This window comes from Ochotona princeps, chromosome 11 (assembly GCF_030435755.1).
Source record: "Ochotona princeps isolate mOchPri1 chromosome 11, mOchPri1.hap1, whole genome shotgun sequence".
Taxonomy (NCBI): Eukaryota; Metazoa; Chordata; class Mammalia; order Lagomorpha; family Ochotonidae; genus Ochotona; species Ochotona princeps.
In genome coordinates this window covers 19,538,346-19,565,140 of record NC_080842.1, presented here as the reverse complement: position 1 = coordinate 19,565,140, position 26,795 = coordinate 19,538,346, and the positions used below count along the sequence as shown (strand labels likewise).

General features: G+C 44.8%; 1 protein-coding gene across 4 annotated transcripts in view; it reads right to left on the bottom strand.

Moving 5' to 3' along the window:
- ZDHHC2 (zinc finger DHHC-type palmitoyltransferase 2) overlaps positions 1 to 21,061 on the bottom strand; it is a 66,107-nt gene extending 45,046 nt beyond the window's left edge. For 3 of the 4 annotated variants that reach the window (XM_004597834.2, XM_058669872.1, XM_058669873.1), the window contains exon 1: positions 20,579 to 21,061. In XM_004597834.2, coding sequence (XP_004597891.1) covers positions 20,579 to 20,705 — 127 coding nt within the window. In that variant the 5' untranslated portion in view covers positions 20,706 to 21,061. The remainder of the gene's footprint in view (positions 1 to 20,578) is intronic. The other variant, XM_058669874.1, reaches the window with a different exon arrangement.
- Between the last annotated feature and the right edge of the window lie 5,734 nt (positions 21,062 to 26,795).

The following is a 26,795-nucleotide window of genomic DNA, read 5'->3' as shown; positions in this document are numbered from 1 at the left end:
CTCCTGCTCTCTGTATATCTAACTTTCCAAATAAAAAAAATAAATCTTAAAAAAAAAGAACGATTCAGAATACTTGCAACAGCACTAACTGCTACATTACTGCTTTGGATCACAATACCTATTCAAGCACGTAAGGGTATTACAGTATTGACTAGTATCTCTTCAGTACTGTGCCACTGCAAAGTATTTTATTTGTAGCTTCAGTGACAAATATTTACAAAGCTGCCACATACACACTCTTTGATTCCAGCTTGAATTACAACATGACTTAGCCATCTGGCACCAAATCTCATACCCTTGCCCTACACCACATTGAGCAACAGTACTAGCCCATTCCGAGTTTGCTTGCTGGAACAGTACATATATTCCAGTGTACCAAAAATAAATCTGACCCAATCATAACAGCAGCATGCAGAGGAAAAAAAACATCTACTGAACACCTACTCCTGTAAGGCAAAATATGGTAGTACAAAAATACGTATCTGCCATCAGACTATAATGAAATATAAGACAAAAGATTTTATAAAATGAAATATAAAATAATGAAAGTGGAACCTGTGTAATGAACTGAAGACAACAGTCACTGTATTTGGACAGAGTCTCTTTCTCTGCTCAGTGTGAGAGCTGCACCTCCTGTTTCCTGCCTAGCTCTCTCTCCTAATCATTCATACAGATCTTCGATTTCTGTTCCTAAAACCATTTCACTTACTCTAGACCTTCAGGTCAAACACACACCTGGCTAATGATGCCAGAGTCATACAGCCATTGGGCTCTCTGAACAACACCTTGATCATAACCAACACCCTGAATCACCAGTACAGCCTCCTGGCTCCCTCCTGGCCACGGTTCACCCAGTTCACCCACCATTTATGCTGCTAACTTTCTCTCAGTCACTTTTCATGCTCATCTTCTACAGTTGCTTAAACACTGTTACTGAATTCTTCACTACTTCCCATAAGCCAGTAGCTCTCAAGTTACCTGTCAAGGCAGGCCAAATGCTTCCCATGGATGAAGGCTGCCACTGAGCAAGGTGGGACTCTCACAGTCCCCTGCCCACTAACTTTCCTGTTGAAAGCATAATAAAGAAAAAAATTGCTACAACAATATTGATACATCTAGAGACCTTCAAATCCAGTGTGCTGACAGACATTTACAGGTTTCTCTGGAATCACATGTCCATCAGATATCACCTTCTCCAGAAGAGAAATCTTCACCATGTTAAGCACAGAGTATATGCTCCAGCAATTCCACTACTGAGTATACACTCCAAAGAATTTAACAGACACTGAATACACTGTCCACAGTAGCTTTAATAACAACAGACAAAATGGTAGAAACAACTCAAACGTCCATTAATGGAGGATTTGCTATAGGCTATGAAGTAAGCTAGTTAGTGAACTAAGCAACTGAGAGGCTGCCAGGTACTTTCTTGCCACCGGCTTATACTGCTAAAAGCTCCAACCCCTTCTGGGGCCAATTCAGTGCACCCTCTTTACCCGCATATACCTGAGCCTCCCTTACCACACATAGAAGCCATGTTGTCCACACTTCACGAAGCTCCACCATGACATCATTCCAGAGGTCCCTGCCCAAACACCAACCCACTTGCACATTCTACTAGCGCACTACTTCCTACCCACCAAGGCCCAAATTGGATGGGTGTAGAAGCAGGGGCAGCAGCAGCGCCAGCAAGCCATCGCCCCCATAAAGGAAGGCTGCCCACATGTCTGTCCCCATGTGCACTATTCCTCTAGTCTCCTCAAATGAAACCTTCTGCTATTCTTATACGTTATCTATGACAGTTCTGAATTTATTTCTCACAATGAGACAAAGAAGTCAGTATAAACCCAGGTGGGATATCTCTTAAAATAAAACAGCTGAAATGTACTAAACATATACAATTGAATACCATTCAGCCTTAACAAGAAGTGAAATTCATGCTACAAACAGGTGAACCTTGACACAAAAAGACAAATACGTATGATGTCACTTATATGACACACTCAGAACAGTTAGATTATTAGAGACAGAAAGTAGAACACATTAGCCAGCAGGTGGGGAATGTATTGTTCAATGGGTACAACGATTGACGTAAAGAAAGTTCTGGAGTAGGATAGTGCTGTGGCTGTGTAGTGTTGTGAATGTACTTAATACCATTAAACTGTATGCTTAAACCTGGTATAATGTTGCTTCATTAATATATATGATGGAATATATATATATATATATATATACATACATATATATATATTTATTTCATCACACACACAAAAAAAAACTAAAAACCATCTACTCCAGAGCTACTCTCAAACCACACACAATATTCTACTCTAATCTCCCTCACTTTTGTTCATCTCCACGCTGCAAAGCTCGTGGTGGTGTTGTTTCACATTTTTTAAGAGAGGAACTATAGCGGCGATAAACACAGGAAAGTTCTGCAGAGATGTGGCTGTCTAGCAAGGCATTTCCACTTGTGAAGAAGCTCATGCACGAGTCTCCCAGATTCTTGGCATTCTGAGATTTAAAAGAATGCCTAGGAAAAATAACAAATTCCATTCCTCCTTATCAGAAAATAGGGAAAACTGTGAGTATAAAACCTTAAGACTCTATCGGTCTTTGCAAGTTATTTAACACAAGTATTTCTCTCACATTTGCAACCTTAAATCAGATAAATTCTGTTCTGCATACTCAGTTTTAGAGAGCTGAGGTGAGAAAAGGGGCATTGAGTCATGCGTTAGCAAGTCTTTCATTTTCAGACCTAAAGCAGGCAACCATTACAGCACTGTGCAGATGTCTCAACTACCTGCCAACGATACAGTCTCTGTCCAGTACTAAGTTTAAGCACTTTTTTTTTTTTTTAAAGATTTATTTTATTTTCATTACAAAGTCAGATATACTGAGAGGAGGAGAGACAGAGAGGAAGTGGAGCTGCCGGGACCAGAACCAGCGGCCATATGGGATCAAGGCGAGGACCTTAGCCACTAGGCCACGCCGCCGAGCCCAGTTTAAGCACTTTTTGAGAATATATATCACTTCTTTTTTTAGTGATTCTTTTAGAAGTATTTGGGATAAATATTTCACACGCTCTAAAGATTATTCTTAGTGAGTAGCAGGCACACAGCTCCTTGGGCCACTTTCTTACCTCCCAGGGTCTGCGTTAGTAGGAAGGCGGTCAGGGACTGGATGCAGCTTGCTTGCTTGCTTGCTTGCTTGGTTTCCTCTTTAATTTTTTTTAAGATTTATTTTTAAAGCCACGTTTACAGAAAGAAGGACAGACAAAGAGAAAGATCTTCCTTCCACTAGTTTACTCCCCAGGTGGCCACAACAGCTGGAGCTGAGCCAACTCAAACCCAGAAGCCAGGAGCTTCTTCTGGGTCTCCCACATGGGTGCAGGTCCCAAGGCTTTGGGCTGTCCTCCACTTCTTTCCCAGGCCACAAGCAGGGAGCTGGATGGGAAGTGGAGCAGCCAGGATATGAACCTGCTCCCATATGGGATCCCAGCATGTGCAAGGCAAGGACGCCAAGCGTTGGATGTAGTTTTCACACTCACACACTGCAGGGATTAGAATCGGCGCCCATACGGGATCCCGGTACATTCAAGGAGGGGACTTAAACCACCACACTATCATTTCTGGCCCTATGGGCACCAGTTCTAATCCCAGTGGCCCCGCTTCTCATCCAACTCCCTGCCTGTGGCCTGGGAAAGCAGTTGAGGACAGCCCAAAGCCTTGGGACCCTGCACCCGCATGGGAGACTCGGAAGAGGCTCTGGGCTCTTGGCTTCAGAATGGTTCAACTCTGGCCACTGTGGCCACTTGGGGAGTGAATTAACGGAAGAAGACCTTCTCTGACTCTCGTCTTCTTCGTAAATCTGACTTTGCAACAAAAATAAATAAGTCTTAAAAAATTTAAAACTTAACATCTGTCAGAAAATTCTTCTGTCACTACTTTGAAAGTCCAGGAGCAAACTATCTCACCCCATTTCAATCTTAGCAGGGGTGTTACATCGTTGCTTCACCTAGCCCATGTGCCACAACAGCCAAAATGATCTTCCCGAAACTTAGTCACGGCACATCCCTATACTACTCAACACTCTGCAATAGGTCTTCATTTTACTCCACGTAAAACCAAAACTCACACACTGGCCTGTAAGCCTTTGGGGATGAGCTCTTCCCCTCTCCTCTCTGACCTTGTCACCAGTTGTCCTTGCCCTGCTCACTCCACTGGACAATCTGCAGTCCTCCCTGGAACGGCAGGGCAGACTCCCGCCTCAGGGCTTTCCCACAGGCAGCTCCCTCTGCATGGGCTGCCTCTCTCCCTGGCACTGGTGTAATTAAATCCCTCAGTTCAGTCAGTTCTTTGCTTAAATTTCACGGTCTCCCTTCCCCTCCAGCCTTTGCATCTCAAACTGAAACCTTTCCCTGGCCTTCACAATCCTTTCTGCCTTGCCTTCTGCTTTTGCTCATGACACTTATGATCCGCTAACAAATAGCATATGTATCTTGCTCATTTGTTCTCCTCCTTAGCCAGAGGACAAGCTCCAAGCACAGTTCATATTTTTGAATGAATGATGAATTAAAAGGGTATCCAATACTTACACGAGTATTGAAATGAATGCAGTTCTTAGATTTTGTAATTATTTGTCAAAGCATCACCATCCTGCAGGTAAGTATGTAAAACTAACATATAATTTCCGGAATAAGCTGAATTTTTTAATTTACTGATTAAAAGATTAAAGGGCCTGGTACAGGAGCCTAGCGGCTAAGGTCCTTGCCGCATATGCACTGGGATTCCATATGGGCACTGGTTCTAATCCTAGCAGCCTTGCTTCCCATCCAGCTTCCTGCTTGTGGCCTGGGAAAGCAGTCAAGGATGGCCCAAAGCCTTGGGACCCTGCACCAGACTGGGAGGCTTGGAAGAAGCTCCTGGCTTCTGGCTCTGGATTGGCTCAGCTCCAGCCATTGCGGCCACTTGGGGAGTGAGTCAGCAGATGGAAGATCTTTCTGTCTCTTCTCTCTATGTATCTGAGTTTGCAATAAATTAAATAGATCTTAAAAAAAAAAAAAACCTTAATTAAGCCAGACTAGGTACAACCCTTCAGCCTTCCACATAAACTAATCTTCCCTGGATAAATATGAAATGTGGGTAAAGCCAGTTTTTCCTGAAACATATGACACAAAGGTACCCCCTTACTACTGCTTAGCACAAACAAGTCCCTGGAATTTCAAACTTATGACTTCCAGTTTGAGGCTCATAACTGAAATCTGTGTGTGGTGGGCATCCATTGTTTCTCGTGGCAGCTCCAGCACAGCTGCTCTGCAGCGGCTGCCCGTCCCACGGACGTATCCCTGATGCCAGCTGAATGTGCAGTCCTTCCACCCTTCACGTCCCTTCATCAAGTGGACAGCCACACTTCAAATTCAGCTACTTGACCATTTGCTATGATACATGGAGCCCTCCAAAGGGTTCGGGACACAGTCTGAACCAAGCCACTGCATTCTAAACAGACCCTTCCAACATGATGGACATTTATTTTTGCACACAATGCAGTAACACTAAGACAAATATTTCACATCTGAACACACGTGTACAAATAGATAATCATGGAAAAGTGTTGTGGTATTTCAAACTTCACTGAATTACAATTAAGTCAGTTTACAAAGCTCTTTGGACTAACTGAACTTTTTGAAAGAATTACTGTGTATCTACCTAAACAACCAGGAAGATAGACAACTACCTCAGAACTGGTTTACTCTTTAGATCTTTGGTTTTGAAAGACAAAAATTTACTTATTTTTATTGGAAAGTCAGATACACAGAGAGGAGGAGAGACAGAGAAGAAAGATCTTCCTTCCAATGAGTGACACCCCAGGTGGCCACAACAGCCAGAGCTGAGCTGATTTGAAGCCAGGAACCAGGAGTTTCTTCCTGATCTTTCACGTGGGTGTAGGATCCCAAGGCTCTGAGTAGTCCTCGACTGCTTTCCCAGGCCACAAGCAGGGTGCTGAAGGGAAGTGGGGCCTTTGGAATTAGAACTGGCGCCCATATGGGATCCTAGCGTGTGCAAGGTGAGGACTTTAGCCATTAGGCTGTCACGCAGGCCTGGTTTTGAAAGACTTAGAGGAAAGGGTTCTGTCCGTTCTTTAGTGTGTATTTTCTCGGCCTATCATTTGGAACCACTGTGCTCCTCAATGCTGGCAACACTGTTGAATAAACTTGCAGAGGTCACATTACTATGGGAAGAAGGCTCAAAGACACCCTTCACACCACCAAGAGATATTTCAGGACACCACAGAACAACACTTCCTAACACCCAACTGTGGAAAAGTATTTAAAATCCGAGTTAACACTGAGCTAGTGGAGACAGTGCTACGATGACAAATGCATCCTATGTTTTTACTCAAGGGACCCTTCCAAATAATGATGGCTTTTTAACACTGTAGATGCGGAAATTTATAACTGAAAAGTCAATCACACGAAAAGTCCTATTGGAAAATGATACATATTATAAAAAGTCATAATTTCAAGAAGAAAATTCTTAGTCACAGCTGATTTCATTGTGGCTGTGAAATGCTTCTTAAGAAATCAAGGGCCTGGGGCTGGCATCGTGGAGCAGTCAGTTAACTCTGTCTTTGACACCACTGTCCACGTGAGTGCCGGTTCCGGTCTGGGTGTAACAGCTCCCTGTTAATGTGCCTGGGAAAACAGCAGCTAGCTCCAGGGCAAAGGCCCTGCATCTACATGGGAGGCCCAGGTAGAGTTCCAGGCTCGCTCTTTCAGCCTGGTTTAGCACCAGCTACTACTGGAGTCACTTGCGGAGTGACACAGAAGATAAATGAAATCTTCCTATGCTGTCATCCAAATAAAATGTTAAAAACTAATCATGGGTACCACCTCACCCTGCTCAGCCCCTTGTCCATCTCAATTCTAGCCAAGTGGTTAGCAATCAAGATATTTCAATAAAAATCTCTAAAAAAAAAGAATTAGCAGACATTTTCTATTGGACCATCAAATCTATACTTAATTATGTTAATGTTTACTTTTAATTTTCTCTAGTATTTCTAGACAATAATGTATACAACAGAATTCCACTTGGGTCATGTAATGATCTTTGGAATCCTGCTAACCCAGGAGACAACATTAGTAATCAATGCAACCTATCCCCAGAAAAGCTCTCATTTACAACATGAAGACAAAATAAAGACCTTCCAACACAAATTGAAAGAATTTGCCACCACCCACCAAACCCCACCAAGTGATGCTTACACATGTGTTACAGAAATAGAGAATAATCACCATAATAAAAGACTGTGAACGTAGAAATTCTTCTATTAAAGGTACAAAGGAAAGTCTAGCACAGCAGCCTTGCAGCTACAGTCCTGGCCTTATACGCACTGGGATCCTAAATGGCTGCGGAGTCCTGTCCTGGCTGCTCCACTTCCCTTCCAGCTCTGGCTTGTGACCTGGGAAAGCAGTAGAGGATGACCCAAAGCCTTGGGACCCTGCACCCGTGTAGATCAGAAAGAAGCTCCGGGCTCCTGGCTGTTGCAGGCTCTTGGGGAGTAAACCAGCAGATGGAACATTTTCCTCTCTGTCTCTCCTTCTCTCTGTAAAATCTGCCTTTCCAATAAAAATAAATAAATCTTTTTTAAAAATGTACAAAGGAAACCCTAAGCAAACAATGAAAATATTTATGGAAAAATGATAGAATCCAGTTGTTACCTTTCAAAAATAACTCTGAATGCAAATGGCTCCAATCAAAAGACAGACTTGCTGAAATGTGTAAAAACAAACACACAAAAACCATCAATTTGCTGCTTACCAGAAACATACCTCACCAACAGATATATAGAACAAAAGCAAAAAGATGAAAAAATTCATTCCATAGCAACAGACAGGAAAAACAATGAGGTGTAGCTACTCTAATATCAGACAGAATAGACTTTAACATTTAAAACAGATGAGGCAGGGCCCGGCGGCGTGGCCTAGCGGCTAAAGTCCTAGCCCTGAACGCTCCGGAATCCCATATGGGCGCCGGTTCTAATCCTGACAGCTCCACTTCCCATCCAGTTCCCTGCTTGTGGCCTGGGAAGGCAGTCAAGGACAGCCCAAAGCTTTGGGACCCTGCACCCGCGTGGGAGACCCAGAAGAGGTTCCTGGTTCCCGGCCTCGGATTGGCGCGCACCGGCCCGTTGTGGCTCACTTGGGGAGTGAAACATCGGATGGAAGATCTTCCTCTCTGTCTCTCCTCCTCTCTGTATATCCGGCTTTCCAATTGCAATAAAAAAAAAATCTTTAAAAAAAAAAAAATAGATGAGGCAGGACATTATCTAATGACCAAGGAATCAATTCAGCAAGAAGTGACTAAGTAAATGTACACACACCCAATGCTAGATAAATTTAAAATAACTGCTAATGGATCTAAAAGGACATATGGACTCAAATACAACAGTAATGCAGGACTTCAATACCCACTTTCATCAGTGGGCAGATCCTCTAGATAGATGACCAACAAAGGAAAAACATACTTGAGCTATACTATGAACCAAAGGGACCTAATTAATATTTACAGAAACTTAATGCCATGGAGACAGAACACACATTCTTAACATCTGTCCATAGAACCTAGTCTACAATAGACCACATGTTAAGCCAGAAAGCAAGTGTCAGCAAATTAAAAAAAAAAAAAATTAAAATCACATCATATATTTCTTTTAACATCATTGAATAAAGGAAATCATCAATTTAACAAACTCTAGAAATATGCAAACACTTGGAAACTGAATGGCATGTTATGGAATTAACATGTATCCATAGAACAAATAAAAAACAAAATAAAAAATTTCCTGGGGCCCGGCGGCGTGGTCTAGCGGCTAAAGTCCTCGCCCTGAACACCTCGGGATCCCATATGGGCGCCGGTTCTAATCCTGGCAGCTCCACTTCCCATCCAGCTCCCTGCTTGTGGCCTGAGAAAGCAGTCAAGGACGGCCCAAAGCTTTGGGACCCTGCACCCGCGTGGGAGACCTGGAAGAGGTTCCTGGTTCCCGGCATCGGATCGGCGCGTACCGGCCCGTTGCGGCTCACTTGGGGAGTGAAACATCGGACGGAAGATCTTCCTCTCTGTCTCTCCTCCTCTCTGTATATCTGACTTTGTAATAAAAAAAATGAATAAACCTTTATAAAAAAAATTCCTGAAAGAGAATAAAGATGACAGCACAACATATAAAATTTATGGGATACAGCAAAATAAATATTAAGAGGGAAATCCACAACAATTAGCATCTACATCAAGAAATCAGAAAGGCATCAGATAAATGATTAATGCAGCCCAAGTACCTATAAATACACAACAAACTCAAAATTGGCAGAAAAAAACTAATTAAAATTAAAAAAGAAACAAAACTAAAGCCAGAAAGTATCAATATATAAGAACAGAGAATTGAAGAGCTTTTTATTATTATTATTTCCTTATTTTTATTGAAAAGGTAGATTTTACAAAGATAAGGAGACACAAAAAGATCTTCCATTTGCTGGTTTACTTCCCAGATAGCCGCAATGGCTATACCTGAGCCTATTCAAACACCCTTTTTTGGATCTCCCATGTGGGTGCAGGGTCCCAAGGCTTTGGGAAATCCTCTACTGCTTTCCCAGGCCACAAGCAGGGAGCTGGATGGGAAGTGGAGCTGCCGGGACACAAAGCAGTGCTCATATGGGATGCTGCACTTGGAGAGCCATTCTCTGGCCCCATAGCTGATTCTATTTTTTATTTATTTATTTTTTTTTTGGCTCAACTAATGAAAAAAAAAAAGGGGGGGAGACCAAAATTCATAAAATCATAGATGAAAAAGTAAGCATTAATAATGAATCATCACACATTACTACAAACAGTCAACAAACTGGAAAACCTGGAAGAAATGGATAGATTTATGGACACATACATATCAGTTACAATGACACAGAAAACCTAAATAGACCATAACTAAGAGTGTGACTGAAGCAATAATAAAGACCCTTCAACACAGAAAAGAGCATGCCTGGATGGGTTCACAGCTGAATTCTACAAACTTTTCAAGAACTAATTCCAACTCTTCTCGAACTATTTGAAAACAATCAAAATGGCAGGAATCTTCCCAACTTCCTTTAATGAAGCCAGTATCATCTTCATTCCAAAGCCAGAAAAAAAATATAACAAACAGAGAGAATTATAGGTCAATATCCTTTACAAACAGAGATGCAAAAATCCTCAACAAAGTGTTAGCTGATCAAATCCAGCCAATACATAAAAAAGATCATTCACCCAGACTAAGTGGGTTTTATCTCTGACATGCAGGGATGGTTCAACATACGCAAGTCAAAAAATTAGATATATCACATTAAAAAGCTAAAGTTTGCCACATGATTATCTCAATAGATACAGAGAAAGCATTTGATAAAATATAACATCATTTCATTATAAAATTTTATGCATATCTGGTATAGAGGGCCCATTCCTCAACACAAGCAAGGCAACAAATGAAAAAAAAAAAAAAAAAGACATAGTCAGCAATACATTGAATGGGGAAGAACTGGAGGCATTCCCACTCATACCTGGACCAGAAAGCATGTCCACTCCCACCACTGCTATGCAATATAGTCCTGGGAATGTTAGGCAGAGCCATTAGGCAAGCAAAAGAAATTAAACAGATATAAACTGCAAAGGAGGAAGTCAACCTATCCCTGTTTTGTAGATGAGATGGTTCTATATATATGGGAACCAAAATACTCTACAGAGAGACTATTAAAATTCCTGAGAGAGTCTGGCAAGATTGCAGGATATAAAATCAACACAAACCATTCGATGGCAGGGAAAAAAACTTGTAAGGCCAGTCTCATTACTCACAATAGCTGCAAAAAAAAAAAAAAAGTAAATATCTTTCATGTAAATATCTGCCATGTTTGTAGACTGATATAATTAATATCATCAAATCAGAAGCAATCAACAGATTCAGTGCAATCCCAATCAAAATACCTAAGACATTCTTTTCAAATCTAGGGAAATAACGATACTAAAATTTACATAGAAACACAAAAGACCCCAAATGACTGAAGCAATCTTACACAACAAAAACAAAGGTGTGTAGGCGTGACAATAGCAGACTTCAAGGCGTACTACAGGGCAACTGTAATCAAATCAACCTGGTATTTGAAAAACAACAACAACAAAACCAAAACCTGAAGATCAGCAGAATGTGGTAGAAATCCCAGAAATTTTTGACTGGCAAACCAAAATCAACCCATGAAGAAAGGGCAACTGGTATTTCAACAATGGGTACTGGGAAAGTGGATCTATGTACGCAGAAGTATGAGCCAAGACCCCTATCTCATACATTTTACAAAATATCAACTCTAAATTGATCAAGGGTCTAGATCTATAACCAGATGCCAACAAATTACTATAGGAAAATAACGGTGACACAGGCACAGGCAAAAGATGCTTTGAAAAACACGACAAAAGCACAGGCAATTAAAGCAAAAGTAAATAAATGATATTACATCAAGCTAAGAAGCTTCTGCACTGCAAAGGAAAGCTTCAACAACCTGAATAAGCAGCGAACAGAATGGGAAAAGTTTCTGCAAACCATGCAACTGATCGAGGATTAATACCCAGGATCTATAAAGAGCTCAAAAACTCAACAGAACAGCCCAGTTAAGAAATGGTCAAAGAACATGAGCAGTCATTTTTTTCAAAGGATGAAATTCAAATGGTCAGTGGACACATGAATAAACGCTCAGGTTTATTAGCTATCAGGAAAATGCAAATAGAAAGCACAAAGACGTTTCACTTCACCCCAGTTAGAATGGCTCTCATTCACAGATAGAAAACAATAGCTGCTTTGGAGGATGTAGGGGAAAAGGCAACTCATTCACTGTTGGTGGGAACAGTTATTATAGAAGGCAGTATGGAGATTCCTCACATATCTGAAGTTAGATTAGGAATTTATCCAGATGAACTAAAAAACATGTATCAGAGAGTACTGGTATTCCCATGTTTATAGCTGTTCAATTTACAATAGCTAAGACACGGAACCAACCAAAACGCACACTAGTGGATGACTAGATAAAGAAAATGTGGTATATCTACATTATGCAATACTACTAAGCCATAAAAAAGAAAGAAATCTTGTCTTTTGCAACTAAATGGGTACAGCTGGGAACTATTATGCCTCGTTACATAAGCCAGTCCCAAAGAGGCAAATATTATGTTTTCTCTGATCTGTGATAATACACAGAATACAAAAAAAAAAAAAATCTAACCTGTGTGGGACAGACTAACATTCTGGGATTTGATTATGGTTACAGCCCTGCCTATACTGCTGAGGCACAGCAGACTTGGTGTTTTTTCCCTACTAAATTTGTTGCTATCTACTTAACTAAGTGTTTAGCTTGTGATTGTGATGTGAGACAACAATATACCATTATAAAAATGAGTAGGCAGAAAATGAGTGGGGAATGAGGGATGGAGAGGGGATAGGATGGGACGTATCACTCTACTGCTAACTATGTGCTGTGAAATATGTGAGATTTGTCCACTTTGTATAATAAAAGAAAAAAAAGAACCTAATCCATATTCAAATCTGTCATCTTGCAAGCTATGGACGACAGCATATTTCCACAGTCCTCACAGACAGCGGAAACCTGTCTCTTGCTGGAGAAAAAAGTCTGGGCGATGTGATGCAACCACCAACACACATGAAACTGGCAGACAGTGCCAATTACAAAAAGTAGCTATAGGTCCACTTTCCCAGGAAGAAAAATCACAAATTTTTCCTTTAGAAGAAAAATAAGAAAACAGCCCCCAAATCTACTGAGGGCCCTCTCACTAACAGCCTTATCCCCGCATACACTAAGTTCTGGGATATGTGAGTTTTTTCTATTTGTTTTTGTTTTCACTGCTGTTGTTTTGTCTTCTGGCCACCAGAACAATGTTTCTCTCAAAATGCCATTCCTCTGAGTGATGTCACCTCTGCTTCCCCACCTTCCCACGTTCACAGTCCGTTCTGGAAGCTGGCACCTCCAGCCTGTTCATGTATCCGCAGAGTTGCATGCTTAAAGTTCCCCATCCAGTAACACCTATCTAGTGACAGGTCCTGAGCTGGGGGCACAGAAACGGTCCATGCATCAGGTAACTGAGGGAGTTAGTTCAAACCAGGAACAAAATCACTGTCATAATCCTACTATGAGATAGTTCTCTGTGGTTAAGATTTATGATGTGTCTGAAACTCATTATGACTTAAGTATTCCCCATAAATTCTTCTAACCTGCTTTACTGATTACCCTTTTACATGGTCCAGCAATAAACCAGCTTTTAGAGAGTGGGATGCTTCATTTTCCATTCCTATGCCCACATTCTGAACCATAAAACCTCTCTCTTCCCGTCCAAGCTGATTAGGGGACTCTGACAGTTTTTTCTTTCCCAGAGGCAATTTTTTCCTTGGCTGGGAAAAGATCATGGACCAACCTTTCTAGTTTCCAACTTTCATTCTGAAACTGCTTCCTCAGCCTTCACAGAACTGGAAGAGCCAGGGCCTAGAACTGGCTCAGGCTTTTGCTTCAGGGAATGTTGTGACTGGTTTAATCTACTCAGATCACTGAAGCTTTCTTCCTATCAACAATATGGCCATTTGCCTTATCATTGTTACTCTGCATGCACACTGACCAACCGGCCCAAGAGGCCTAGCTCTCGGTCTGTCTCAGCTTTCCATACACCTTTGTCATGAAATTTTTTTTAATGTAAAGTGACAGACTTGTGCTTCCTTTCACCTGAACACTTAGAGGCCATTGTAGAGAAATGAATTGTCTTAAGTTAAACATTGTTTTGCCTTGGGAAGGCCAAAGCAAAGAGAGAGATTGGGAACTCTGGCCCAGGCGGTGGTCACTCACCTTGAGCAGTTCATGGGGACCCCACCCTCAAACTCTAAGAGTAAAATCACTGATCAAAGATCATCATAATATTATAATAGTATCATACGAACCAAAAAGTTTAAAACATGAGAGAATTACCACAATGTGACACTGACAAGAAGTGAGAACATACTATTGGAAAAATGGCAAGAAAACATTGGAGAATAACAGACTGTGATGCAATAGGAGGAACGCCAATAATTTCAATCATCAATACCTGGTATCAAGCAAAAAACCACAGAACTAGCAAATTATGCAATATTACTGGCAATAAGAAGTAATTCCTACAGTGATCCAGGCATCAAATGCTTTGTATGTAACAGGTTTCCTATGGATTTTCTTCTACTTCATTTCTAACTAATGTAATACTATAATCCCAAGATCACATGTGTACTCCTTTAAAACAACAACAACAACAAAAACCTTTAATGTCTTTCGGAGTTTTGAGTTTTTTGCTGGTTTTTCCCCATTTTATTGGGAGAAGGTGGGATAAACTGAGATCCAGAGGGGTCTTTTTTCTACTGATTCTCCAATAGAATAGCCAGGGCTTGGCCAAGTCCAAGTGAGAAGGTAGAAACTCAGTCTGGAGTTGCTCATAGGCGGCTTGAATCTTCACCTGTGACCTCCCAGGCTCCGCACCAGCAGCAAGCTAGAAGCAGAGCCTGAACAACCAATTTTTTTAAATTTATTTTTGACAATCTTTACATTGTTAATTAGGGTAAAAAGGTACAAGGGCTATAGGGAAGTGGGTAAGACTATTATTTCCCTCTTGTTTCCTTCATATATCTAAGGTAAAGGGAATATTGAGGGAGAAGCCCCACCCAGTCTCCCACCCATCCCAGGTCCCCGATGTGGGGCATGCTCTGAGATCCTCGTTGAAGTGGTTTTGATAGTTCACCAGTTATGAATCGCTGCCAATCTCACCACTCCAGGCATGATGAGGTTGTCCTGGAATCCACTGATTGACATAGTCCATCAGAGAGTCTCCACTTGTCCAGTATTTCGCTGCCAACATACAGCTGAGGTGGTGGATTGACTTGTTCTTTATTCCATCTTTTCTTGGTTAGGGTTCTAAGTCCACCATTTTGACTGGGGATATTCCCAAAAGAAACTTTGAGGTGTTCCCAGACCAGATTCTTGTATGCACTAGCAAGTATAGGGCCCGCCACAGTCCATCACCCCAATCAGCTGGTGGTTGCAATTGCTGGGTTGGTTTTGTTTTCAGCCCCAACTTCCACTGGAACCAATGGGTGGTTCCACCCAGCACACACTCGGGCCTCACATAAACCAGTGGGAGCTGCAGCCCAATCAGAGCGACCCACAATAACCCCCACCAGGCCCGCCCCCTACCCTGGTTTGCCAGTATGTGTAGCAGACTAGTCCAGTCTGCTCCATATCCCATTTGGCTCTCATACATGTCGAAGGGTATTGAAGCTTAGCCGAACAACCAATTTTTAAAAGTGATGGTTTACCAGTAGCAAAAATACAGTCCTTTTCCCATGTGACTCAGATTTATTTCATGACAAAAGGCAATTTTTTTTAAGAAGTAGTAAATGGCTCTTTTTTTTTTCCTTTTTTTTTTTTTTTAAGATTTATTTATTTTTATTGGAAAGCCGGATATACAGAGAGGAGGAGAGACAGAGAGGAAAATCTTCCATCCGATGTTTCACTCCCCAAGTGAGCCACAACGGGCCGGTGCGCGCCGATCCGATGCCGGGAACCAGGAACCTCTTCCGGGTCTCCCACGCGGGTGCAGGGTCCCAAAGCTTTGAGCCGTCCTCGACTGCTTTCCCAGGCCACAAGCAGGGAACTGGATGGGAAGTGGAGCTGCCGGGATCAGAACCGGCGCCCATATGGGATGCCGGGGTGTTCAAGGCGAGGACTTTAGCCGCTAGACCATGCCGCCGGGCCCGACAAAAGGCAATTTAAATCCCCCTAAGTCTCCATCCTGAAATCTGCAGTGGCCTTGAATTAATAACAGATTATAGTTTCATGCAGCATGAAGTTTTCTGTATTTTAACCCTAGGGATACTTCATTTTCTTAGAAGAAGGAAAAAGAATGGCTCTATGTCCTTCAAACTGATTCCCCAAGCCTAATCTTTTTAATTCTCAGACATCTTCAATAGCCGCTGTGGAATACAGCAAGCTGCAACAAATGTTGAGGGATATTTACTCACAAAGACCACACGACTGTAAGTAAAGCAATATCCCAACGGTATAACCTCACTCTCTTAAGGTCAGCAAAAGGCTGCATGAGTTGGCCTATCAGCTACTGCTAATAACATCTGTGCTCATTTGTTCACAAGTTCTCTTTGGCTGCTCTCTGCAATAGCAGGGTTGAGCAGCTGCCGCCAAGACCATACAGCCTGAAAAGTCAAAATAATCACTAATTGGCCCAAATTATAGTCTTCTAAAACTCTAATATAATGCTGTGCAAAGGCTGTCCACTTACTTCAAGAGCTCTGCTAACTTTTATTAAACAATTAATAACAAAGTCTTAAGACTTGGCACACAACTTGGTTGGTCTGGGGAGATTTGGTAAGGGGTTTGGAGGAAGAGGGGACATTTTGGGACCCTTGGATTATAGTACTGAAAATCATAACAAACACCTCTCCTGGGGACCATGCAAAAAGGACACAGACATTGTCGAAAGCCTGAAACAGTATCTTCTTTACCTGAAATGCAGGAAGGGGTTGGCATAGCTGCTCTGGCTTTTCCATTTTCATCTTTGTTTGAATGACTTTGGCAAAACTACAAACTTGGAAGCACATTAGTCAGTGCACAGCATAACAAATGTATCAGAGGACCTGCCTAAGTGGGAAGCCAGAAAAGCAATGCCTTTTGTGGGAACTAAAGTGGTTAAACAAAAATATGTGGAAGTTACTGGACAGCATTCTTCAAACGTTTAGGAAGATTGAAATTTACACAAAATATAATGGTATAGAATAGTTATATTTTTAAATGTTGGTACTTCAAAAGAAAAAGCTTCAACGATCTTCTTCAACAGGCCAGGTTAACATGCTACCCACCAAAAGGCATCTGTAAAACATACAAAACCAGGCCCAGCGTGTTCACTGAAAATGGATCATTGAGGCTGCAGAGGATACTCACGCATCACTTGTTTGAAAAGCAGAGTAAGAGAGACCGTTTGTCTAGCTGTTCACTCCCCCAAATGCCTACAACTGCCAGGGTTGGCCCAGGCCAAAGACAGGAGCTAGGAACTCCATCTAGGTCTCACTTAGGTAGCAGGAACTAAAGTATTTAAACCACCCTAGGCACACTAGTACAAAGTTGGACCAACAGCCAGGACTCAATCAGCACTAGATATCGAATATGCGCAGTAGAAGAACCTGCTGTGCCACAGTACCTAACCCATACTCTACCCAATTATTTACTTACTGTACAGAAAATGAGCCAGCTAATAATTAAGGGGATAAAACACACGTAGGACACAAAGAAGCAAGAGGCAGAAAGAGGACTTAAAGGGAAAGAGAAGTGAGGAGGGAGAAGACAGTGATGGGGGAAGGACCGTCTGGTTAATCAGCAAACTAGACAGACACATTCCAAATGACCTCAGGCACAGCAGTCCCAGCTCATCTTTTCTTTGCCAGAACAGGAAGCAGACACATCTAAAACATTTGACTCTTACACACCATATGTATGTTCCACATATGATACAACGGTTCTTCAAGCAATATGTATAAAATTGAATCAAAAGAAAAAGCTTATTTGAATGCAAAATTTTTCCCAAATCCATGTGCCAAACATCTTTAATAAGTAAATGACGCATATTATGAAAAAAAAAAAAAACTAGGCACGGACTTCAAACTCTCTTTGCACTTTCATAAACATAGGTTTTAATTCCATTTTCCAAGAACTTTCTGAAGTGACCTTGTGTTTATACTGCAAGAAGAGGTAGGAGTTACTTTTAAAAAATACAAGTGCTAAGCAAAAATTATGCTAATAGAAAAAGTGCCTAGAAAACCACATACATTCATGTTGTTAAATATAGAAACTAACTGTAATGAGAATCATTATCCCCCGTTTCCAAGGATACCAGGATAAGCACTATGCCTAAACCGCAGTTCATTTGGCAGAGGGCACTGAGTAATTCACATTCAGGGTCATCCCTGACTGACAGCAGAGGTGGAAGGGAGACCAGGGCAAGTCACCCTGTGGGTTCTGTTCTGCTGGTTACCTTACCCCAGCTTGCATGTCACAACTCTGGCCAGTGTTTCACAGGAGAATTCTGTTAACTGTGGCTTTAAACAGCAACTGTCAAGAGAAAAAAACATCCCTGAAGGGCAAGGCAGCGAGAGATGTGATGAGTGCTGGGGGTGGGGGCTGGCATGCCCACTTGCTTTGTGAAGAGCAGGGGAGCCTGGTTTCTGTGTGCCCGCACCTAGGAAGGAAGTGTCACTTCACCAGGCTTCTGCAAGGCAGCGCCTCTCATTGGCCAGTGTCCAGAATCCAACTCATTCTCCACTTGCTCTGTGGTCTAGAGCGCAGGGAACAGACCTTCCACAACGATTGCTTACTTTTTGTTCCCACAACAACATAAAACTAAAAACAACTTCCGACAAGATAGGAGTTAGTGCCTCTGAATCATTTATTTGCTTATTTAAGACCATTTATTGATTGCTTTTGATATGGTGAGCACTGCACCAGGCCAGGGAGGCCACGACAAGCAGTGACGGAAGACTTCACTTATGATCAGCAGGTGAACAATCCATAACAGGCCATATCAGGCAATTAAGCAAGAGGCATCGGCTCTGTTCGTGAAACTGCCACTTAATGAAACAGTAATGTGGTTTCCAGGGGGGTACTTTAGATTTGTCTCAACCTTACAAAAAGCCTATGTAAATAGATTGATATGATATATACATACGCATCTCATACATATGATCCAGATATAATAGCTAGTTTTCATTCATGTCCTCCTACAGTCAGCTCCCACATAGCATCCCAGATAGGTATCTAAAAACAACAAAAGCTCCCCCGGCTTTCAGCATGGCTGCTGATGGGCCTGAGATGGTCCCAGGCTAAGCTGCTTAGGGTAATGTGTTAATACAGGAAAATAAGCTGCCTATTTTGATAATAAAGACTTTTCAGGAGGTCCCTCTTTTATACCAGATACATAGACGGATACTGTTTACTGTTTTCAAGAGGTCAAAGGATGAAACAGTTACATAACATTACAGTGCATCTCAATAAAACACAGTACAGAAACTGCAACATGCTTCTTGCTATACGCGGGCAAGTTCTTCACATTTTGTATGATTTGAACAACATAAAAGTAGCTGCCCTGTCACGAAGAAGAGTACAATTCAATCCTTTAAAAAACTTACTTCTTTGCATTAAAATTTTCTAAATCTAATTAGCAAAGTATTCAAGGCAAAGTTTAAAACAGACCTATGAAATGGGCAATTAATCTCAATTCATTTTGAGCATTATTCTGACACGATGTTTCACAAAACATTTTGAGGTAAGATGGCTTCAGACAAGATTGTATGCATTTTGGAGTTTTAAAGATGATTAAGCCATGAAGGTTCAACCAAAGAGGACATTAACCTTTGCCCTTGTCCCCCTCAAGGTCGGCATTAGCTAACTGCCGGAACAGACACTTCGTTAGGTGGAACATCGAAGATGGAAAGCATTCAAAGTCACTGGCAAAAAGGTCACCCTCTGCTGTAACTTTCTTTCCCTGGTTTCCCAAACCAGTTCTCCCGAAGCCTTTAAACACACAAGTGTGCTTAAACGACATCACTGCATCCCCTTGTACATATGTATTTTTTAATCTTCAGCACTGCTAGTATCCGACTACTCATTCAGGAGTCTAGAACTTGGCGCCGAGTCACTTGGTTCTCTGGATGTAAAAACCTCCGAGGACCATGTCTTTTTTTTTTTCACCCTATTATTCTAACATTTAAATCATGGTTTTGTATGTCGCGGTTTCCCAGTGGCTCACACACACCCCTCTCATCCCTTTTTTCACTAGAAAGTGTTGCACTGAATATCATTTAGGCAGCAAGACATACGCCTTGCCACAAATCTTCTACAAAGTGGATGAAGCACAGCCAGAGAGAGATCCAGCGCTGCCACTGGAGACCGAGGCCAGCATCGCCCGCGCGCGCCTGGGGCAGCACGGATCCTGGGCCCAGCTCTGAGCCCTCCAAGCCTCCAGCACAGCACGCCTGCCTTCACCTCTCCTGGGAGGGCACAGGTAGCGGGGTGCACTGCTGTCCCGGCGCCGCCGTCCCGCCGGTTAGGGGGTGTGGCTGCGTGCAGGCAGGCAGCTGGGGTGCCGGTAATTAGGCTGGAGGTGACACCATCACCAGAGAGTTGTGTGGTGAAGGCAGGGGTGTACGAGGGAAAGGAGGTTGCTGGGAGGTGGTTTGCGGCTGCGAGGGTGGCGGAGACTTGGACAGTGGACAGCAACCTGGGCACAGGGGAGTCTCCCAGCTGGGCGACTGGAAGCGCTGTTGAGCCCTCCGGACCGCCCACCCCACCCAGCCGAGTCCCACGCGCCCTGGGACTGTCGCTGTCGCGTGGGCTGCGAGTGGGGTGCGGGGCGAGTCCGGGCTGCAGACAGGACGGCGTCCCTGCTTTCCTCCCGGGCCGGGAGCGGCGCACACTCACCTAGGCAGAGCTGGATGGCGTAGGCGTAGTAGGACCAGCCCAGGAGGAGGCTGATGAACACCACCGGGATCCAGTACAGCACCCGCCGGCACCGCCGCCTGACGCTGCCCGGGCCCGAGGGCGCCATCTTCCAGCCGCATCCACCTGCCCAGCTCGGCCGCCGCCGCCGTCGCCGCCGCCCGCGGGCCTGGCCTTGGGGCGGGCTGGCCGCACCCGGCGCTCCCGGCGGGACGGGCCCGGGGGCGGCGGCTGGTTGCGCTGCGGCCACTGCCGCCGCCGTGGCGCTAGGTCCCCATCCCGCAGCCCCGAGCCGGCGCCGCAGACTCCCGGCTCCTCAGCCCGGCGGAGGCAGCAGCCGCGAGAGGAGGACCGGGAGGAGGAGGCGGGAGATTCTGCTCCGCCCCCGCCCAGCCCGCCCCCAACCCCCGGCCGCCTCCCTCGGTGCGGGCTGGCTGCGCCCTCGGGCGGGCTCCCCGGGGATTCGGGGCGGTCCAAACTGCGCTCTCGGGCGCCCTTCCCCACCCGTGCGCCTCCCCGCGCTGGGCGCCTCAGAGACGCCCGAAGGGGTCGTGAAGGAGCCCACCTTGGCCCGCCGCCTCCCCGTGTGACCCTGGATGCCGGTTAACCCGGAGGAAGTAGGGGCTGCGGGGACTGCTCAGTGGAGCTCCGGGCTGGGGAAGCGTGGCGGTCCCTCCCCAGGAACCCCAACTCCGGGCAGTTGCGTGGCGCCCAGGGGCGCGCGGGGCAGCGGCGACGCGGGTGCCGGAGCAGGCCCGGAGAGCGGGTGGTCCAGAGACGGGACCCTCACCTGCCCGCGGCCAAAAGGGAGCGACTCGCCCCCTACGTAAAGGCGCCCACTCCAAAGTCTTTGGGCGAGAAGCCCACGCGCCCGCCGCCTGCCTGGAACTTGCGGGCGCAGGTACTCGGCACGAGGGCGGCGGGGGCGGGCCCGGCTTCCCAACCCCGAGAAGCAGCTGCGTCTGGCGGCGGGCGAGGCCACTCCGCGCGCGCCTTCGGAAAGGGGAGCAGGGCTGCCGCCACCACAAGGGGTTGTGGAGCCCTTTTCTGGCCTGGAAGGGGCTACGGGGGGAGCGGAAAATGGCTGGGGTTTTGACTTCTGGGACCAGTGGAGATAGAAACCCCAGCTCTTTGAGCATTTCAACTCGGATACGGAGTTACTTGGTGGTGGGAGGGTGACCATGGCCGCTACCCCTCCCGGGAGCTCGGTGGTTCGTTCCGCGTGCTCCCCCTCCCCAACTCGTTGGCTGCGGTCCAAAACAGCGCTGAGCCGGGCTCTGGCGAGGCTGGAGGGGGCCTGAGATGGTAACCCCAAAACTCGTGGTTTTGAGCTCGACGAACGGGAAAGCAGGAATTTCCCTAGGAAGCTCCCCTCTCGTTGGTTGCTGAACACCTGATTCTCCAGAAAAGAGCTTTCATCGCTGGAACGCATCTGAATCATATTCCTCATCTATATAGCTTGAGCGCAGTTTTACTTAACGTTGATAAATATAGATATTTACACCACACGGGCACCAGATAGAAAAAATTACTGCATATTCATTTGTAGGAATATAAGTAAAGTACTGTAAGCATGAATTCAGTCATAGAAATGAAGCTCTTATGTCTGCAGTGATCTGTGTCTGGATTTACAACACAGTAATATCCTGAAGTAACTTTCACCTAGGTCTCTCTCACACACACACACATCACACCCCTTTTCACTTCTGTTCAAAGCCAACCTGCTTTCCACGGGACTTTAACTGAAATGAAAACATTTCAATCACTTTATTTTGGCGTAGTGCTTTATAGAATCTCGTAAAACATTCTAAAGGATTAACTAAAACATAACTTTTTTCAAACCTTCCTCTTGGAGGTGGATGTTAACCTGATCCAAAGAGACTGGAAATAGGAATTCAAAGTTTCCACCGGTAATGAAATCCCTTCAGCGGGATGAGCAAAGGATAGCAAAAAGGAGGAGGGTAAAGGGGCAGCTTGCCCAGACTGGAACCTGCGGAGGATAAACGGAGCGGAAATCACAAGGGCCACTTCCGTTCCTTTGCCTACTCCTGCAGGGGTCTGAGGGCAGGAAAGGGATAACATACATTTCTATTTCCCTTCTGGAAAAATCCAAGCGTGCCTCATTGTGGGTGACAGTCTTAAGAGGTGACTTTAATTTCACTGAAAGTTATCTTGAATTGCTTGCCTTCTTGCATGCAGGTGCAACATCTTTCAAGGCAGCTACACTTGTGTTTCCAAAATGTTATTGAACTGCTCACTTTTTATATACATATGTAAATATTTGTGGAGTGTTTTCAACCATTGGCCATTTTATGGATGCTTCTTCACTCTCCAAAGGCACTGTGTTTATCTTGAAAATGAAAGTCTATTACAGGAAGATCCTTCTCAAAACCCACACAATGATAGGATTTATCTTTGCGTAGTCTCTAATTAGGTATATATTTGCATGCGTAAATGTAAGCTCTTTTTTGGTAAGTAGCCAATCTCTGGGCGTGGAAGGATAGTTTTTTATTTGGGGACATAGAAAGATTTCATTTTTTTTTCTTTAGGAATATCTTTAGGAAAACAATGTGAAGGTCATGGACAATTAGAAGTCTTTTTTAGAGACCGACTCTTTAGGGAGAAATAGAGAAGATTGAACTCCACAAGTCTATTTTTAATTAAGTATTTAATTTGAATGTGGGGGAGTCTCCCACCCCCTGGTTCATTCCCTCAATGTCCACAGCAGCCAGGACTAAGCCAGGCCAAAACTAGGAGCTGGAGACGCCACGGGTCTCCCCAAGGGAACATGGGTGGCACGGACCCTATTTCCCACACCAGCACCTGTTCTCTTACAGGATGGGCCCTGGTCGGAAGTTGGGGTCAGGAGAGCAGTGGGGGCTCCAGCCCAGGCACTCTGAGAGTGGTTGTGGGTGTCCCTGGTAGGGGTGGTTGTGGGTGTGTCTGGTAGGGTCTTAGCCACAGCACCAAATGTCTTCATCCATCATGAACTTTAGACATTCAATAATGATAAGGAATTGTGGTGTTCATGTACAACTGTGATAAAACTGATGCGACTATTTATGAAGAAGAAAATTAGCTCCAGTCAAAACAAGGAGAGAGCAATTCTGAGGCTAAAAGTAAAAGGGGAGACTCAGGCAAGAAGAGGGGGTGCAGGGGTCTCGGCCGTGGTCACCCACCCAGAGAGTGTGGTGTGCCTATAGCGTTCTCAGTAGAGAAGTACCGGAGACAGTTACAGTGAACTTATCGATTCATTAGCAACCAAGCACAAGCTTATATAAGGCGGAGCCAGGGGAAATAAGCCTCAGGGTGGTAACAATATTCCTATTAGGTGTGAATATCTATTCCATATTATAGGCCTAGCCGTTCAGTACAACTGTCATGTGCTTTGCCAGTTGGCAGTGTGTAGCCCACCACAACTTACGTAACTCACCCGCATCCTGGAGTTGTTTATTACAAGACTATCACAAGTTTACTGCAAGATGCGAATGGGCCGGGGTAGACGGGGAGGAGGCGACCAAATTACCAGAAGAGGCTGAGAGGGAGGGAAACACCCGGAGGGCTTTGGGCTTCTTGCTACCTGCATGGGTCTGCAGGGGTCTCAAGGTCTCAAGGCACCGTTGAGACAGGACAAGCGTCTCAAGTCATACACCAAAACCAAGGTGGGGGAGGGGTGGTCTTCAGTCTCTAAATTTGCACTGAAACCATGCTCCTGCTGTCCCTCACATAGGCTGAGCAAGCCAAGACGCATACTGGCACTCACTCACCCACAAGCAGGGAAGGGAAGAAAGGCTCTCCCCCCAGAGACCACCCAGGACCTAGAACCATAACTTGGTCTTTAGCAGCCTCCACCTGGGTATGCCATCTACTCAACAGTTGGTCAGAATTACTTCGGGGAGCGGGCATGTGGCACAGTGGTTGAGCCGCCCCTCTTGGACGCCTGCACCCCATGTCAGAGTTGCTGGTTTGCGTGTTGGGTACTGTGCTTCTGACCCAGCTTCTTGCTTACGTGCACCCCAAAAGGCAGCGGGTGATGGCTCTGATACTGGAGGCCGTTGCACCACCTAGGAAACTTGGATTGTGTTCCAGGTTCCTCCTAATTGTGGCTGTTGTGACCATTTGGGGAGTCATCCAATAGATGAAAGATATGTCTCTCCTGCCACCATTTCTGTGTGTGTGTGTGTGTGTGTGTGTGTGTGTGTGTGTGTTTCTGGGATAAAAGAATTAAATGGAATTGAAAAAAAAAAAAAGAACAAGGGAACGGCATAGTGGCACAACAGGCTAATCCTCTACCTGCAAGCATCAACATCGCATATGGATGCCGGTTCATATCCTGGCTGTTCTACTTCCCATCCAGCTGCCTGCCTATGGCCCTGGAATAGCAGTAGAGGATGGCCCAAAGCCTTGCAACTCTGTACCCACCTGTGTGGGAGGCCCGGAAGAAGCTCCTGGCTCATGGCTATGGATCAGCTCAGCTCCAGCCATCACAGCTTCTTGGGGAGCGATCCAATGGATGGAAAGATCTTTCTGTCTCTACTTCTCTTTATATAATCTGCCTTCCCAATAAAAACACATAGATCTTTAAAAACAAAGCTCTGGGCTGACCAGAGCAACCTCTGGCATAGTTAACACTGGCTGGCAACAGGCCTGGTTGGAGAGCGTGGTGGAGGCCTTGGCTGCGTGGAGCCTACCACTAAGGGGCACAGGAACTGGAGGGAGGCTGAGTTCTGGTCGGGTCACAGTTGTAATCCCTTGGCACAAATATCAATTCGGCTTTGACGCACCATGCCGGATTAGACCACAGCACAGTTTGGTGCTCTGGAGGACCAGGATAGACGTTGGACGGGCTCGGCTAGGCCTCAACCCCATCTGAGCCATATATGAGATATGCGTGGGTATGGACGAGCCGTGGCTGGGCTGAAACTCTCAACAGCAGGAACCAGAATGGATTGAAGAGCGGAGCTGGCCGAAGGACCTGCTGGAATGTGTGAAGCCCGACACCATGAAGGAGTCGGAGGGAGGAACCTGAACAGATCCTCTGACAGGACACTGACTCTGCAAATAAACGCAAGAAGCATGGAGGTAAATAACCCAGAAGAGGCTTTGGAATGTGACCCACTGGAATACACTTGGCTCGGGTGGGGCAGACCAGGCTGAGTCAGTTCACGTCATCCACTGGCAAGCCCAAGTGCTGAAACTGTGTGGGGGCCTGGCCGTGTTTGGTTGCGATAAAAAAAACAAACAAAACAAAACAAAACAAAAAAAACAGTACAAAACACAAAATGCCAAGGTGAAATGGCCTGTGCTAGCAGGGAATGCAACACCCGGCCAGCACTCCTCCCACTGGTTTAGGTGAGGGACAAGAGTGTGATGGGCAGAGCCGGGGAGAGCTGCGATACTCATTGGTTCCAATAGAGGTCGGGGCTCAGAAGAGAACCAACCCAGGGGTTAAAACCATCAGCTGATCGGAGTGATGGACGGTGGCGGGCACTGTGCTTACTAGTAGTACATGTAGGAGCCTGGACTGGGAATGCCTCAAAGTTTTTTTTAGGGGGATTCCCCTGAACAAAATGGAGGAATCAAAGCATTAATCAAAAAAAGATGGAAAATGGAGTAGATGAATCAACCACCTCAGCTTTATGCTTGCAGCGGAAAACTGGACAAGGGGAAACCCTAAGACGGACTATGTCAATCAGTGGACTCTGCACCAGCCTCATCATACCTGGACTGTTGCTGATGATATGTTGGTGCTTCTAATTGATCGAGGTGACGCTCTGCTGGCTCTGCCTACAAACCTGAGAGGGCCTCCCTAAGAGGCGGTTGAACTTGAACTGGACAAGTGGGATGCTGGACTCTGTATGGTGTAAACTTTTAATTAGGGAATCTCAACGGAACTTGAGCTGTGGTTATGCATCAAGGTGAAGGAATTCATGATGGGGGAAGGGTTTGGGGTGAAGGGGGGGGAATCCCAGTACCTATGAAATTGTGTCATGTAATGCAATGTAATTAATGAATAAATGAATATTTAAAAATAAATAAATAAATAAATAAATAAATAAGCAAATCTTAAAAAAAAAAAAAAAAAAAAAAAAAAAAACAAAGCAAACAAAATCACTTGCTACTAGAAATTCCCAAAGCCCTCTCAGGTCCCTTTTCCCTCCAGCCCATTGGCCTCGGTTCTTGAGCCTCTGAGCCTCCA